Source organism: Callospermophilus lateralis, chromosome 7, assembly GCF_048772815.1.
Source record: "Callospermophilus lateralis isolate mCalLat2 chromosome 7, mCalLat2.hap1, whole genome shotgun sequence".
In the NCBI taxonomy this organism is placed as follows: domain Eukaryota; kingdom Metazoa; phylum Chordata; class Mammalia; order Rodentia; family Sciuridae; genus Callospermophilus; species Callospermophilus lateralis.
In genome coordinates, this window is record NC_135311.1 from 73,801,163 (window position 1) to 73,819,400 (window position 18,238).

Below are 18,238 nucleotides of genomic sequence, written 5' to 3' on the forward strand. Positions count from 1 at the left end.
GTGTGTTTCTTTTTTATTCTTTTTGTTGTTCTCCTTGGAATTTTAAATGCCTTTCAGCTTATAAACTCAATAAAAATACCATGGCATATTTTTTCAAAAGAATTTTTTTGATCCAAGGAACTATTGCTTAATCAGACAGCCTGATGTTGGATTTATTTTTCACTTTTAAAATTCTTCCTTAAGCAGTGTCACAAAGATACTACCTCGGGTTCTTACAAAATCAACAAAAAAGAGAGTGAGAAAAAGAAAGAAAACTTCTTAAATTTTTTTTCAAGGAAGGAGAACCTTTCTTACATTCTTTTTACTTCCTAGAAGATTGAGAATGATTGAAAAACAAGGAAGTATTCATTAGCAAATTCCAAATTCATACTAAAGAATTCTTTGAATAGGAAAAAAATTATTTATCTTATCCTTGAATTCTCTGCTAAACTGTCCAGTTTCCGAAATGCATAATTCTGTATGAGAAAAGAGCATCTGAAAAGAAATACCTACTGGACTCACAGTCTGTCATCCATTCCTTAAAATTCTACTTCTGCGGTACCTAAGATCTAAACACATGTGGAGCTGGGAACTCCAAAGTAGAACATATTAAAATGAAATTATCTTGTTTTATTCCTTTAGGGCAAAATTCAGTTGGATTTATTTATGTCAGCTAACACATGTGTATTTGGATTCAGTATAGTTGTGGAGTACTGACATAATCGAGAGTTTCATTTATATTACAACAGAGGTTTAATATTTTAAAATATTATATATGTAAGTCACATATTTTACAAACCAAAGAAAAAATATAATTATTCCAAGAGATGAAAACAAAAAAATAATAAAATTAATTAAAGAAGACCTAAAAAATGGATTTATGGATTGGAAGTCTTCATACAATAAAATGATAAAATTCTCCTCTAAATTAGTTTATACATTTAGTATGATTTCCATCAAAATCCCCATAGGAAATTTTTGTTTATAGAACTTGATTGATTAAAAGTAATTTTAAGGGCTGGGGCTATAGCTCAGTGGTAGAGCACTGGCCTCACATGTGTGAGGCACTGGATTCAATCCTCAGCACCACATAAAAATAAAAGTAAACAAAATACAGATATTGTTTACAAAAAGTGATTTTAAAATTAATGTTGAAGACCAAAGAGCAAAAATCGATACAATTTTAAAACAAATTGGGAACCGGGGGCAGAGGTGAAAAGGAGAACTTGACCTACCTAATAAGAGTAATTAACTTAATTTCATATTGCTCACATGTTGACCAATGCAAATAGAAGATAACCTAGATCTAAGTATATTTTGAAATGTTTCATAATTTGATATTGCACTGTATATCTTAAGGAAAAGATGAACTATTCAATAGATGAATTACTATAATTGGTTATCCCAATGGGGGAAAATCTCTCCCACACACAAATGCACATATGTGCTTACACACATCCATGCACACACTATGAATTAAATTCTGATTAAAATTCTAGCTATGGAAATAAAAATTTTAAAACTTTTAGTAGAATATTTAGGAGATTTTTATGACCTCATGGGAGGAGTGGAAGCAGTAAGAATCATAACAAAACATGAAAAGGAACAAGCAAATATTGATGAATTTGACTACATTAAAATTGTAAACTTGTGTTAATCAAAAGTTACAAATACAATGAGAAAAATCAGCTAAGGCTAGAAGAGATTTGTAATATATAGAAAGTGAACAAATATATATAAAAACTTTCATGTAACTCAAAGAAAGCAGAATTCAGGAACCAGAAAATCAAGCAGATATATCAAGTAACTATATGAGTAGATGCTCATTTCTCCTTAATAACCAGTAATGCAAATTGAAATCAAAGATAACATCATTTTGCTCTCATGGGGTAGACATATTTTAAGTTCAATAGTACCAAACATTACAGAAGATACAGAGTAACTGGAACCCCTATGCATTTGCCATGGGAATGTTAATTGGTAAAACTACTTTGGAGAATGATTTGGCAATGTCTAGTATAGTATATTGAAGATATGCATATTCTGCAACCCAGGAAGTCAACTCTAGGGTTTATAACCTAAAAAAAAAAAAAACTCTTAACATAGATACAGGGAGGTATGCACAGGGTGTTTAAAATATATAACACATTACCTATATACCAAAAAGTTAACCATTAAAAAAGTGGTTGAATTATGATTTGATAATATAGAATCCTATAACAGTAAAAAAAATGAGAGGTGTGTTAAAGACACCCTGAAAAACTGAAAAAACAAAATGTTGTATTAAAAAATTTTGGAATAATGCATAAAATATGATACTCCTTATTTTAAAAGGTATAAAATAGTGACATTGCTTGGGGATACTATAAATGGAGTTAAGAAATTCATAGTATTAATAAACAAAGTCAGAATGATGATTGTACTGAGTGGGGAGGAAGATGATGTGTTTGGAAAGGTATATGTATATATTGGGGTTTAATTATGTATACATATATTGATCCTATTTATTAAAGTGAGAGGTAAGTGCATGAATTTTCATTGTATCTTCTAATTTCTTTATAGAATTGTTATATAGAATAGTTAAGTATACTATTACATGATTTACTTTAAAAACTTGTGAAAATTAATATTTATTGAGCTGTTCATTAAAAGTCTAATCCTTTCTAAATTTTACATGCATTATCTGATTTAGTCCTAGTAACTCTTCAAAGAGGTTTCATTGTTCTCCTTTTATCTGGGAAGGAAACAGAGACCTTTAAAAATTAAATAATCTGCCCAGTGTCCATATAGCTATTTAGTGCCCAAGTCATAATATGAAGCTGCTTGTGTAGTCTGACTTTTTAAAATTTCACACTTATTCTTTTCAGGGTTCTGAGTTCACAGTAGCTCATAGAAGTGTTAAAATGGATTCATTTGGGTTTAATTCTCTATAGAATATTCATCAACTTTTTTTAAAGTCCTTATTAGCTACAAAGAACTCCTCAGAATAGTGCAACTATCATTTCTACCTCTGGATGCAGCTATAACTACAGCAATAGAACAAAACTGCTTTGGGCTCTAAACTCAGTGAGGCTAGAAGAGCATTTGCTTGGGAGCACAGGGCATGAGTCATTTCCTTAGGTATCTGTTTATTCGTTCAACAAATATTTATCAAGAGCCTACATAGCACAGTGGTAAACCACAATTTATTTCTTTCTACATCATTTCTGCAGATGCCAAGCTTTGGGGACACAAATTTGAAATTTCCATTCTCATTTCCAACTAATGAAAGGAATGTTGTGATTAATTATTTGCCATTTTAGAACATCCAACCTGGCTCAATATGGATCACACTTAAGTCTACCTATTGTTGATCTGAAAATTCATGTGGCATAACACTTTTTTAATTTAAAAAAGTATATATTAAAATTTTTTCATCTACTTTTGACAAAGTACCAATTTAAATGAAAATATTATTTAAATAGTAGTCTCGCTGTATTTTCTCCTCTTCCTTTTTTTCCCTACAGATCAAAGAATATTTCTTCAAACTTCCATACTCCAGTGAGATTTTGAGATTTTTCTTAACCATGCATTATATTTTATAATCTTATTCTTTCAAGATTCTGAGTTCACAGTAGCTCATAGAAGTGTTAATATGGATTCATTTGTGTTTAATTCTCTTCCCAATAATTAAAATAAGTGTATTGAAATAAAGTAATTTTTTACTACACAGTTTAGTTTTTCCTATCTTGGCAAGTTTGTGTGTGTGAATTTTATAGTTGGTCACAGTTGTGCTTTTAAATCACTGTGAAAAGTAGCCCTTGTTTTTATTTAGTGTATAATTCAGTGGTTATCTGATATAAGTATTCAAAATTCCACTCTTTAACCATTTATTTCTTTTTCTATATTGAATATTCAGGGACCTGAAGGAATGATAGGAACTCCGGGACAAAGAGGTCGTCCAGGAAAAAAGGTAATATTTAAATATTTTTTAGTATTTTTTTCTTCTTAAGGCCCAGAGATCCATAGCATGCTATAGTATTTTGATTTGCACTAAATATAAAATTTATAAATTTGGTGTTTAAAGGCACATTTGTATAAATTAATATTTAATTCCACTTAGAAGTATATGTCACTTTGCTTATTTGAAAGCAATTTTCCAGTTTGGAATTTGTTTTTTTTTTTTAAAAAATTCTTTTTCCTTGGTCTCTTGTTTTCCAAAAAATCTTTTAATAGATCATAGGTGAAAAATAAAAAAGATAAAATGAAAATACTCTATCATTTGTGCTATTTGATAACAACTTTAGTAAAATATTAGAGGGAAAAGATTATAATTGTTTCTGGATTTTTATTAATGTGTTTTTCTAAATTGAGAAGATTAATGATTGATTTTATCTTTCTCATCCAATAAGAACCACAAATTCAGAATATTTTTCAGTTGCTTACTTCATATTTTATTTTTTAACAGTTTACATATTTGTAAAATTCTAATACATTATAATGAAAAATTCATCTTTGTATGGGACCGATAATTTGTTCAAATGTTGATAAGGTATGACAACAGTTTTCACATTGGACTGTGACAATTCAGAATATATTTCTCATAATTAACCAAATCACACCATATTCTAGTTCCCAAAGTCCAGCTCTTGCTTTTTTACAGATGTACACCTACTCCATTATTCTCAAAATTTTGGAACAGTGGAAGGGATAATTAAGAAATAAATAAACAAATGAATGAAGTAAATTTTAGTTGCCATTCGTGCCCATGAAAATAATACCAACATTGAAGTCTCTCATTAGATATAATATTATATCCAAAATCAGCATTGAGGCTGGCAGTATAGTTAGCAGTGGGGCATTTGGCTAGCATGCACAAAGCCCTGAGTTTGAGCCCCAGCACACCACACACACACACACACACACACACACACACACACACACACCTTTACCTTTTCTTTTGTGTCTTCTTGAATATCAATTACAGGAAAGGTTGATTCCCATGTTCAGAAAATGAATAAATACACTTAATGTTGTTTAATAGCTGTTGTATTTTGGTGCTTAAAACAGGGGACACTCAGTATAATGGGAAACAGAAGGAAACCAGTTTTCAGAAGGATATAAAATGATATTTTGAAGGCATATGTTAACCTAGTGAGTAATGATCCTACATGTGTAGATCTGCACACTGAAGCCTTTTTTGTATGAAACTGACCTTTGAAATACTGAAATTCTCTGTGGAAACAGACTTCTCATCATCTGTGTTTCCTCATAATAATAATATATACATGCGTACAGATATATGTGACAAAATTTAAAATTAAAAAGTTGGTTGTTTGGAATTCAACATGAGCACCAGATTTCACCTGATTGGTTGATTGAATTTAATCCTTTTAAAATCCTTCTTTTTCCAAACTTACTTACATTTTTCAAATAACTTGTGTGGTGATGGTATGTTGTTATTTCTAGTGGTGGTCTGTAGACTGCTAAGTTAAAAGAAAGTTGCCATTTACAGAATTTTTTTGAATGTCCTCTGAAGTCTCAAGTATATGATATAGTTAATTAATCTAAGTATAATTTTTTTATATTCTCTCACATTAATGTCATCCACAGGGTGATAAAGGACAAATAGGACCCACAGGAGAAGTTGGAAGCAGAGGTGCTCCTGGACAAATTGGGGAAAGTGGTCCTAAGGGTGCCAGAGGAACTAGAGGTGCTGTGGTCAGTATTTGATTTGTTTCCAGAACTGAGTCACTGTGGGTGGAAAAGAAATGTATCCATGCTCTTAAAGCTTCATCCCTTGATTAACTTTACAGAGAAGGCAATAGTTCCATTGAAAATAATCTATCTCCATGGGATGTGGAGAATTGTAAGCATTCCACAGTACTTAAATGGCTTAGTGGTTTCTGGACATGAGAAAGGAAAAGGGAAAAAACTGAAAATGGAAATAAAATAAGAAATGAGGTTTTTTAAAAATTAGATTGTAATTCCTAACCCAAGTTGGAAAGTTTATATGACTAGCACTTAAAATCAGGATTTAATATCTGTATAAAATTATGCTGTCATGGTTGACAAATTGCTTTGAAAATTAGGTTTACTTGAAATGAGTGTTTTTTTTTTTTTCTGTGCTTGGATTCTTCATGCTTTATCTGGAGATCATTTTTTCTAACCAGCTGTGATAAATCTTCATAACATCTCTATCTTAATCTTTTGCATGAATTTTGCATGATGTTGGGAACAAATGTAGCATAATACTTCTGTACTTATAATAGCAAAATTATAAAAATTATGTTGCTGATATATTTTGGATCTATTCAGAAAGTCACAGCAAGAAAGAGATGTAAAATATCTTTTTCAATTATCAACTTCAGTCTTCTAATGTTTCATAAACTTAAAAAAAAAATTCAGGTGTATTTCCTTGTCTCCATTTAAATGTAATCAATGCTAGACACTGAACAGGCCTTTCAGAGACCATTATGTAATTCATTTGTTGTTGAGGAAGCCTCAGGTTCATCTTAAGTGTTCCATTACTTACTAATATCTTATTACCCCAGGCCTTTCCTACTCCCTTTTATTTCATTTATTAATATTTCTCTGTCTTTGACCTATATGTTAAAACCATTATATAATGTGATTAATTTTTAACAAACATAAAAACTGATGCATCCAAAGAATATTGTCTTCAAAGTAGGCTCCTACTTTGGATTTTTGGCTGTAAAAGTATTCACTTTTACAATTTCAACACGCTATTCTGAAACTCCTTTCAAAGAGGTTTTACCAAATTTACATTCCCACCAACCATGTTTCACATTAATCCATTTGATGTTTGCCAATCGGATAAATGAGAAAATTATATCTCATTTTTCTATTTTCATTTCCCTGATTACAACTAAGTAACTTGTACTTTTTACCTACAGAAGTTGTCTACATGTCTACATGTTTTCCATTACGTGGTTGTCTTTTTCTTACTGATTTGATTCTGTATATGATATGTATCTTAAATATTAATATAGTTTTGTTGAATATGTTGCAAAATGTATTACAGTGTTTTCACTTCTGTAATTTATCTTTTAATTTTGCTTATGATATCTTTAGCCATACAAAACATTTTAATTTTTACATTGTCAAATTTATTAATTTTTTTCTCTACAGTTTTGGGGTTTTATTTCTTCATTAGAAATGCCTTTCCTACCTAAAGTGTATAAAAATATTCTTATCCTAATGCTTTTATAGCTTTTTGTTTTAAACTCTTTGAGGCATGGAGTTTATTTTTGGTATGAGTTGTAGATGATGAATTTTCTTCTTTTCAAATTGATACATAGTTGTCACAATTTTATCTATTGAACAGTTGACTTATTTCTCACCTTTATGAAATACTGCTATAAACTAAATTCTCAAATAGTCACTGGTTTGTTTACATCTCTCAAACTGATAGTCTGCTTCTGGGTCTATACTATACTGTTTTATTTACTATATTGTTACAATATCTTTTGAGATCTGTTAGAGTAAGTACTCCATAACTGATTTCCTCTTTCATGTGAACTTTAGAACCAGCATCAGTTTCCTCCAAGATTGAATTTTTGTGTAAAGAAGCTATGTCTTCCCATTTACTCATACCTTCTTATACATACTTTGAGAAAGTTGTATTTCCTTTACTCTGTTCTTACAACTCTCTTTTAGATTTTTTCTTAGATTTTTAATAAATTTTGTTCTCATTGTTAATATAATCTTTTTCCTTTATGTCATTGGATTGGTAAAAAACCATTTTCATACTTTGATCTCATACCCATTTTAATGAATTTAGGTAATTTTTATGGAATCTTTAGGTAAATAATAATATCACCTTTCTTTATTTATTTTTTGACTTATTACATTGCAAAAATTTCCTGAAATAGTAGTGAATAAAAGTCATCATAAGGAAAACCTTGTCCTGTGCCTATTAGTAAAAATACGACTAATGCCTCATTTTCAAGTATTCTTTGAATTTTTTTTTGGAACATACTTTTATTATTTTAAAGAAATTTATTTCTATTCTTAATCAGAGTTTTAACTACAAGGAAATGTTAAATTTTCTTAAATACTTTTATAACATTTGTTTAGATAATCCAGGCTTTCTTTCCCTTGTTAATATAAGGAAATTCATTAATGGATTTCCAAAAGTTGAATCAACTATGAGTTCCTAGGATAAATCTAACTTAAGTATGTTTGTATTATTCTTCTACTATTACTAGATTCAATTTGCTACTATTTTATGTAAGAGTTTTAGTTTCACTTATTGCATTTAGTTATCTTAAGAATTTTGCAGGAACCAGGCAAAATGGCATGTGCCTACAGTCCCAGTTAATAGGGATTCAGAGGTAGGAGGATCACTTGAGCCCAGGAGTTTCAGACCAGCGTGGACAACATAGCAAATCACTGTCTTTAAAAAAAAAAAGAAAGAAAGAAAGAAAAAAAAAGAAAGAAAGAAATTTTGCATCTGTATTTGTAAATAATTTAGGCCTTTGGGTTTTTTTCTTTTTTTAATATATAGTATCTTTAATTGGGTTTGAAAAAATTTAATGTCTTATAAAATGATTTTCTACATTTTTCTGTGTTCTCTAATGGTTCTGTTATGGTTTAGAACCATCTACTCTTCCAACTTTCCATTATCTTCCATCTTCCCATCATCTGTTCTTCCAACTTCCCATTAAAAAGATCTGGGCTGTATATTATTTTATTAATAGTAGGTCTTTGCCTATCAAATTTTCTTCTTGAATAAATTTCTTTAGGTTCTTTCTAAAAATATCTTCTATTCTATCTACATTTTCAAATTTAGATCAAACTTGTATTTGCTATTTTCTTCTATCTAAAATTTTAGAGCTAGGGGTATAGCTTATTGATAGAGTTCTTGCCTGGCATGTGCAGAGCCCTAGGACTGATTCGCAACACTGCAAAAAATCACAGTACAAAAAAAAATTCCTGAGGTTATTTCCAAATTCTCTTTCCTGATGCTATTTTATTGTGTCTACTCTTATTTCTTGATCAGACTTGCAAAAATTTAGCCATTTTATTAGTCAGTTCAAAGAATCTACTTGATTTTTTTACTCCACTCTTTTTCTGTTTTTGTTTTTTACAGTATTGGGAATTGACACCAGGGCGGCACCCTACCACTAAGCTCTCTCCCCAGCCTTTTTTAAAATTTTTATCTTGAGACAGGGTCTTTCTAAGTTGCTGAGCCTGGCCTTAAACTTGTGATCTTCCTGCCTCAGCCTCCCTAGTTGTGGGATTTTGCTTTCTATTTTAATAATAATTTGTGCTTTAATTTTGTTTTCTTTCTCCTCTTTTTTTGAGTTTATAATTCTTTTATCTATCTTGTGGAATTAGTTTAGTTAGTCTGTTTAATTTCTTTGAGGTCTGTTATAAACTATAACTGTTATATACTAAAATTTTGTAAATTTTTTTCCGTAAGTACAGAGTTCTGTGTATGTCTATTAGATCAAGCTTGTTCACTGTGTCACTCAAATCCTTATAGCTTTCTTGCTTTTTTCCTCACTATTTGATTCCTTGATCTCTGAAAGAGGTTATTGAGATCTCCCCACCCACTTACTTTTTTAGGGGTTGCATATTTTAAAGATGTATTTTTAAATTCCCTAAGGTTCATGGCTCATATTTTTTTATGAGTCACATATTTTATTTTTCATTGTAGTGGCTCCTATCTACCCAAACTTAGAGTCAACAGCAGCCTTTAGCTGTAGCCTTTTTGGCTACAGCTCCCACACTTATTCACTTAATCTCTAGGAAATTTTGTCTGTCTGATACCCAGTACAGGCAAGGAAGTAGGAAGACCTTCTGACTCATTCCCCAATTATTAAACCTGATCCTATCCTGCTCCTTTAATTTCTTGATTTCAGAGTTGGAAACTTCCTTCCTTGAGACCATTTGCACATCTGCAACAGTTTTCTTCTTTGCACATTTTCAGCCCTGTTTTCATATCTCAAATCACAAATTTTGGTCCACTGATGATGTTTAGTTAATTGTCTTCCGGTATTATTATTACAAATAAATTTTTAAAAAATACGCTCACTCACTTGCGCTCTTTCTCTCTCTCTCATTTTTAGAATCATTACTTTTGCTTTTTACAATTGTCTATCTTTTCACTAGATTAGGGGCATTTACTGATTAGTCTTTAATTTATATGGTTTCCTCATCTGCAAGATATTGATAATAAGTAATTATAAGATTACTTTCACATCTGTGTCATCACTATCTCTACTTTAACAACTTTGACCAAAACTAAAACCATATTCATCAAAGGGTATGAAAACATCTAAAAAAGTATGTAGTGTTCTTCTGCACCTCACAGAAACATTATGTAAAACTCTCTGACTTCACTTTCCAATATTTAGTGATACACAATCACAAGAATTTTCTGGGGACCATCAGTATTATGACAACTGGAAATATTTCTTTTAATATGATTAAGCACATTCATAGCAGAAGTAAACATTTTTTTTTATAGAACTTCTGTGGTTCAAATGAAAATAAAGGACAAAAGTTGAGGCAGGAGAATGGCGAGTTTAAAGTCAGCCTCAGCAAAAGCGAGGCACTAAGCAACTCTGTGTCTAAATAAAATACAGAGTAGGGATGAGGATGTGGCTAAGTGGTCTACTGCCCCTGAGTTCAACCTCCAGTACCCCCTACCGAAAAAAGACAAAAGTTGTGTGTGTGTGGGGGGGGGGGGGGTCCCATTTCAGACTAGGTAGAATTTTAGACCATGAAATTCTAATGGTAAACATGATTTAAACAAACATCTGTTTCCTCTCTGACTAATATTTATTTTGATTTTTAGGGCCCTTTAGGGCTGATGGGACTTGATGGAGAATCAGGAATTCCAGGATATAGGGTAAGCATTTCTCATTAAAAATATTCACACATACACATTTATATAAAAGATGACATTCCAAATATGGAAAGTAAGATTAAATCTTCCTGATAAAACTTTCTAACATTTAGTTCTAATCCTCCTATAGATTGAATCCTATTTTTCTTTTTAGAATAGCACAATATCTAACAGCATGGGCTTCATGGCATTAGATAGAGCATATACAAATGGCATAGAGAATATCTGCTTACTTGTCTTTTTATAGGGCCAGCAAGGTCCACCAGGACTCTCTGGGCTCCCGGGCCCTAAAGGAGAAAAGGTGTGTGTCTATACTGATATTTTAACTCTTAAGTAAGATGTTGACTTTATTAAATTTTCTGAAATCATGCATAGAAATATTTTCAAGGAATAAGAGAACAACTTTTCAAATTAGAAATTCTGCAAATTCCAAAACATTATAAATATCAAGGAACTAAAAGTTAAATAAATTATTAAAATATCTTCTATGTATTATTTCAAAATTAGGGTGAAATAATACATGTGAAATGCTTTGTGAGCTGTAGTCCTATAAAAATAAAAGTAATTATTTACTGAAAGAGATTGGGAGACTCTAGATTACATGAGTTATTATAGTACATTTATATTAAAATATTTTAATGAGTTGGGAGTAATTCTAACAGTGCTTTTGATTTATGATATCATTAAAACTTGACATATTGAGAAAATTCCCAGCATGCTTTTTATATAATTAAAACAAATGAATACTTTCAAGAATCATGCACAAGTTAAAACTGTGTATAAAACATTATATGCTTCATTTCTTAGGCACATTTTCCACTTAAAAAAGATAAAACCAAATTGCATATTTTCTAACTTATTAAAATAATAGACTATGTATTTATAAAGGTTATTTCATTAATTTGGTTTGGTTGATAAATCATTATTTTCATTTTAGGGTTACCCAGGAGAAGATAGCAAAGTTCAAGGACCACCTGGGCCTCGAGGTGAACCAGTAGGTCTTTTTCTAAAATATCTTGACACCTCAAGATGAAACACATTAGTAGATTCACAACACCAATCACATCTTTTTGTGTGTATATGTTGCTGGGTTGAGCCCAGGGCCTTGTGCATGCAAAGGCAAGCACTCTACCAACTGAGCTATATCCCCAGCCCAATCTTATCTTTTCAAAGAGTTTTTTGATTTTGTTTGTTTGTTTTTTTAAGAGAGAGAGAGAGAGAGAGAGAGAAAATTTTAATATTTATTTTTTAGTTTTTCGGCAGATACAACATCTTTGTTTGTATGTGGTGCTGAGGATCAAACCCAGGCGGCACGCATGCCAGGCGAGTGCGCTACCGCTTGAGCCACTTCCCCAGCCCCCAAAGAGTTTTATTTTGCTAACTTTGCAAGGTTAGATAGAAGAGCAGTATTTGCCATCATGAAATCTAAATAATGTGAAAGTCTTAGATATGAAAAAGATGCAGATCAAGAACCTTTTCCTAATATGTAGATTTGAGACAGTAACTTCTAAAATCTAACTTTCAGCATTAAATGCATTGTAACTTTATGCAGAAACTTTCTAAAATTTATATACTCTGTACTTTTATAGCAAATATTTCTCTAATTATCAAATTCACATTGATTTCTAAAGTATTAAAAAATCTAACCTATATACTTTTGATAATAGTTAAGTGAGTTCCAAACTCTTATAACAGGTTATTAGAACCATTAATCTTTAAAGATCATGGGTCTATATTGTAAGGACTAACTATAAGCACAGTTTTTGAAAAGTAGCTATTATTAGTAGCTTTGATTACCTGAATAACTATCTCTATATTCATGTTCATTAAAACAATGTGTAGTAGACATATGAAAATGAAATGGGTACAATAATGCTTAGGACCCTGAAATAAATATAACTGGTTTTATTTTCCATTTTCCACATAGTATCACTTAAAATAAAAGAATCCAAAGGCAAAAGATCAGAATATGTGGTTATTCCTGGCATTTCAGTTTGGCTCTTTGACCATGAAAGTTGCACTTTGTTTTAGAAAAAGGAAATATTCTAGAATGTTTCTGATTAAATAAAGCCATCTTACATTAGAGATGAACTTCTCTCTACAAATATGTAACTTTTTTATCAAATATATTTTAATCTGTCTAAACCATTAAGAAATAAATAATGCAAAAATTTAAAAGCTAATAGAAAAAATGGCAAATGGAGTATTATAGTGCTTTCTTTTTCACAGATTTAGGTATGCCGGGATCAAAGAATGTCAGCTACCATATAATAAGTACTTATGTATTAGAAGACTAATACAACTATGCTGGTTTTATCTAATAAAAATGAAACAGACATAAACTAAGAATATACTAAATAATTAAAGCAGAGTTAGACAGTATTGTCTTTACATTGTGCCTATCAACTTTATCTACATAGGAATAAAAGCTCACAATGCTCCATAATAAATAATGTAGCTTTGTTAATAATTTCAATTTAAAGTTCTATTCAGCTGATAATTTCTAATATGTGATAACTAATGTTTTTTAATCATTTTAGAGTACATAGTTTGATAGTTTATTATATAAAATTTTCACATTAAAAATAAAAAAGTCATGGAGTCCAAGTTTATTACACTAGTTTCTGTCTCAAGGATTAAAGTTTATGAGTATAGTTTTTCTTAAATTAAATGATGCCTTGAGAATTAAAAATTTCACAGATTAAAGAATAAACCCTGGAATTTCCAATGAAGAAAGTAAAGTGGATTAATTGTTAAGATTATATTTAAATGATCTTTAAATGATCTTTTTTAATTTTTAATTGTAATTGGTTTTTCAGTATTTTTTCTTACAAAATCATTGAGATTCTTTTTATCTAATTCAGCACTTAGCATATTTTAATGTTGTTGGTATCATTGAAATTCAATCTTTTGATTATTTAGTGAAACAAAACAAATTATTATACATTGGAGTTTATATTTTTGTCAAAACACTACTTGTATTATCTGCATTTGTGAATGCAGCTATGAAATTGATCATTTTTGTGTGGGGTTACTACAGGGTCCAATGGGGGAACAAGGAGAGAGAGGAGAGCCTGGAGCAGAGGGATATAAGGTAATTACTGTCAGTTATACACTGTGTTTTTAAATTTAAATAGGCTTCTCTGTAGTTTTACTTAGTTTCATAAAAATAAGCACCATTGAGATGATTAGTAATGTCTTAAATTTGTAATCTTAGAAGTCTAGCTCTATTTTGTTACATTTTCTTAGAATCATCTAGTTCTTTCCTTTTTTTTAAGTATCAGAAATTTATTGGTTGCTCAAAACATTACATTGATCTTGACATATCATATATCATACATTTGTTTCAAATGGGGTATGAATTCTTATTATTCCCCTGTGTACAGATTGCAGAATCACGTTGATTATACAGCCACATTTATATATACTGCCAAACAAGTGTCTGTTGTATTCTGCTGCCCTTCCTATCCCCTTCCTATCTCCCCTCCCCTCCCCTTCCCTCCTTCTACCCCTCTACTGCTGCTTTTTCTCCTCATTCAGATATCAGCTGAAATGTTCCTGCCTGAGAGGACTTCTTTAACTGCCCTATTTTAAATAGATATATAATGATTATTTTGTATGCCCCACCTAAAACAGATTTATAACTCACTTTTGATTATATTGTCTGATAACTTTCATGATATGTAGTAGTGTTATTTTACCACTTTTTTATACATTTGTTTCTCTGTTTAATCTATTTTCATCCACCAAAATATAAGATTTAGGATACTAAGAATCTTGTCTCTCTTTCTCATTATTATACTCCCAATTTCTAGAACACAGAGTTCCTGGCATATATTAGGAATTCAGTTAAGTGTTGTCAAAAGGGTAGATAAATATCTTTGTACTCTCAAGACTTAAATTAATTCTTAGCCTCTTTCACTTCTTAGAAGGATTTTGTAAAACCAACTTCATGAACTAAAATTAGCTGTGTGTAGAACTTTTTCTAGAATCACATTGGTATTGAGGATGTTTACTTCCAAAAATCTTATTGTCTTTTGTAGTTTAGCTTAAACTCCTCTTTCCCCTGACACACTCCTTTGCCCTGACCCACTCTAACTGTAATCTTGCACTCTTGCATAGTTCTCTAATATTATTTATATGTTATTCAACACAAAAATTTTACCATCTACTGTTGTTCTTGTTGTTATTGTTGCTAATTGCTTTTTAATGTGCTCCCTAGTTTGGATGGGATGCTTTTCCTATACAGCCTCTAGTTTTGAACCCTGTGTATGGTAGTCTTAATAATAAATTGATAGGTTAATTGATCTATCACATCCCTTTCTCAAGATAAAATTTCTGTGGTCATTTCTGAAATGCAAAATTAGATTAGCCATACTAAATTGACAAACTGTAATTGTCATTATTAAACTCATTTTCTCAATTCATTTTTTGACTGAATTATTTCAGTAGCTTTCTAACTATATTCTCTGTCCCCATTCTTAGCCTTCTCAAATCCATTCTCCACTTAATTTGTTCTGTCACATGAATCTATTTTCCATGCTCTCTCTCAGAATGTCCTCACATCACTGCCCAAAACACTCATCCTTCATGATTGAACTTATCATCAGTTTCATTATAAAATTCTAAGTTTCCCTTGACAGTATAACTCATCCTACCACTAACATGATTAGACAAAAGTCACCATTTCCCATAAACTCTTTTGCATGATTTTATACAGTTAATTTTGACCATAACATAAAAATGGTTATTGTCAATTTTTACTAGGATGGGTGAGAATAGTTACGGCAAAGCTCTTAGATAGTTAAATTGTTTTTGGTGAGATTTGTTTAGACTTCACAAAGCCAAGAGAGCCAATTGGCTATTCTGGGATCATTCTGAAAAGGTCTCATTTCTACTACAGACAAGTATAGTAGAAAAGTCATAATTAGCTATGATAGTTCTGATTTTTGTGGTTTATTCATGTGCACATTCTCACTTCATGCTGAAACTGCAATGTTTTATACCACTTCTCACCCAAAGCATGTTTGATAAGTCACCCACAAGAAGTCATATTCACTTGTATCATGTCCCCTCTTGATTGTCCTGATGCTGTTACTGACTTTACTCATGTTTTACTGCTGAGAGTCATGTGCAGTAATGGTTTTCTCTTTAGTGTGGCCATATAATATATAGAAAGCTTTCCAAACTAGCATTTATCTCTTGCCACTGTTCACTTTCTTAAACAAGATTCATTTTCTTTATCAGGAAGTTGAAATTTAAAATTTAATTGCCTTACTTTATGCAAACAAAGAAATTTGCATTGACCTTTATGTGAGAATATTGTTATCCCATATATGCAACCTCTTCTTGTATCCCAGAGAATATGAGCCTCATAACCGTCTAAGGCATTCTTTCTGTAACATACAGAAAATAGGAGGAAAGGAATCTTAGTGAAGAAGACAATAGAGAAGGGGACAAAAGAGATTTCCTGCAAATTCTTCATTCATAACTTTAATTTGACATGCCCCTAGGTTGTTGCTAGTTTATATTTACACAGTTAAAAAGGGAAATGTGGTAGGTCAGCATTTCTTCTTAGGAAACCTGGAGTGATGACAGATTGCTGAATTTCAGAGTCATTTGATATTTCTATTGCATGCAGTATCTGCTTCCAGTCTTCATCCCATTAACTCTACTGTTCAAATGGCTATGAATCTAGTATGTAAAAATGGAGACCAATATGAACTTCCACAGGGAGAATAGGTATTGTCTATACATTTAGCCCTCTACTTTTACAATGTCAACCAACCACAGATTGAAAATATCATTTTTTTAAAAATTGCATCTGTACTGAACAAATACAGACTTTTTCCCTGTGATTATTCCCGTAAAAATACAGTATGATAACTATTTATTTGGCATTTACATTGTCTTATAAGTTACAAATACTCTAGATATGATTTAAAGTAGGTGGGAGGATGTTCACAAGTTATATACAAAAACTAAACCTTACATAAGGAATTTGAGCATTTTCAGACTTTGTATCCTGGAACCAATCCCCCTAGAATATCCAGGAATGGTCATATTAGTTTCCTGGGGCTGCTGTAACAAATTACCACAAAATGGATGGTTTCAAACAGCAGAATCTTTTCTGTCAATTCTAGAGAGCAGGAATCCAAAATTGAAGTGTGGGTAAGGCACACTCCCTCTAGAGGACCTAGGAGAAAATCCTCCCTGCCTAGTCCAGCTGTGGGTAGCTGTCAGCACTCCCATGGCTGCAACATTCCAGTCTCTTTCTTTGTTTTCTCCAGGTCTTTTCCCCTGTCATCTACCTTCTCTGTAACTATTACAAGCCTACTCATTAGTGGATGTAGGGCCCACATGTGTAATCCCACATATGGGACATAGACATTTTTTTGGGAGGCCATCATTCAACTGATAACATTAACTAAAAAAAAAACAACAGAAAGAACTCTATACTTGTTCATTATAATATATCATATTCATCATAATATCTAGCACCTATTATGTTCTACCTAATTTTCAAGAATTATAATTTCTATGATATTTAATTGAGTTTGCAACATTTTTCACTGCCATTTTAAATTAATAGTACCCTCTTCTCTAAGTTACATGTCTCAATTTACTCTGATAATATATTCTTCTCTGTTCCTAGGGTCATGTGGGTTTACCAGGACTAAGAGGTGCCACAGGACAACAAGGGCCCCCAGTATGTTTTGAAGGCATTCTTTGTAATTCTGGCATTTTAAAAAATTAACATCAAAATAACTTTTTACCTCTGTTTTATATATAATTTCTGTTTTGGTTCCCATTAAAGGGTGAGCCAGGTGAGCAAGGTGAACAAGGACCAAAAGGAGAGAGAGGATCTGAAGTAAGTTGAAATTGATTAAGATGGTTTGCAACACTTATTATTTATTGTTAGCTTTAGAAAGCAGGGGCACAAGGATTTCCTATTAATTATAATTCAAATAATCATTCATCTCTCCTGACCTGGGATCACTATATGCCTTTAATAGGGTATGTATTGATAATTGTACTAAACATGAGTATTGATTTATATATTTTGACTGTTACTCAATTTATTTTTACTAGCAGCCTACTCTAGCTCTAAGAAAATTGCCTAAAGTTGTCCCAAATTCATAGTCTTTTGGATGTTTCAAACAGAAATACCTGCATTTTAGAGTGAAAAAATATCAGTCAAACCTATTAGTTGTTTTAGAGATTTTAAAGAAAAAATTATTCAGTAATACTTATGAAAGCATATAATGAAGACTTTATTCAGAACTTTCACTTTCAGTATTGGGGCCGCTGTAATGGGATCTTGCAATGGGGTACACAGACTGGGCTCAACTCTGAATACACCACTAACAAGTAGGAATTTATAGCCAAACAACAAGGTGA

At 31.3% G+C, this 18,238-nt stretch overlaps 1 protein-coding gene across 1 annotated transcript in view; it reads left to right on the forward strand.

Moving 5' to 3' along the window:
• Col24a1 (collagen type XXIV alpha 1 chain) overlaps positions 1–18,238 on the forward strand; it is a 367,698-nt gene that overhangs the window by 271,162 nt on the left and 78,298 nt on the right. Inside the window, exons 38-45 of the mRNA XM_076862570.1 lie at positions 3,878–3,931; positions 5,572–5,679; positions 10,787–10,840; positions 11,085–11,138; positions 11,775–11,831; positions 13,878–13,931; positions 17,493–17,546; positions 17,655–17,708. Coding sequence (XP_076718685.1) covers positions 3,878–3,931; positions 5,572–5,679; positions 10,787–10,840; positions 11,085–11,138; positions 11,775–11,831; positions 13,878–13,931; positions 17,493–17,546; positions 17,655–17,708 — 489 coding nt within the window. The remainder of the gene's footprint in view (positions 1–3,877; positions 3,932–5,571; positions 5,680–10,786; positions 10,841–11,084; positions 11,139–11,774; positions 11,832–13,877; positions 13,932–17,492; positions 17,547–17,654; positions 17,709–18,238) is intronic.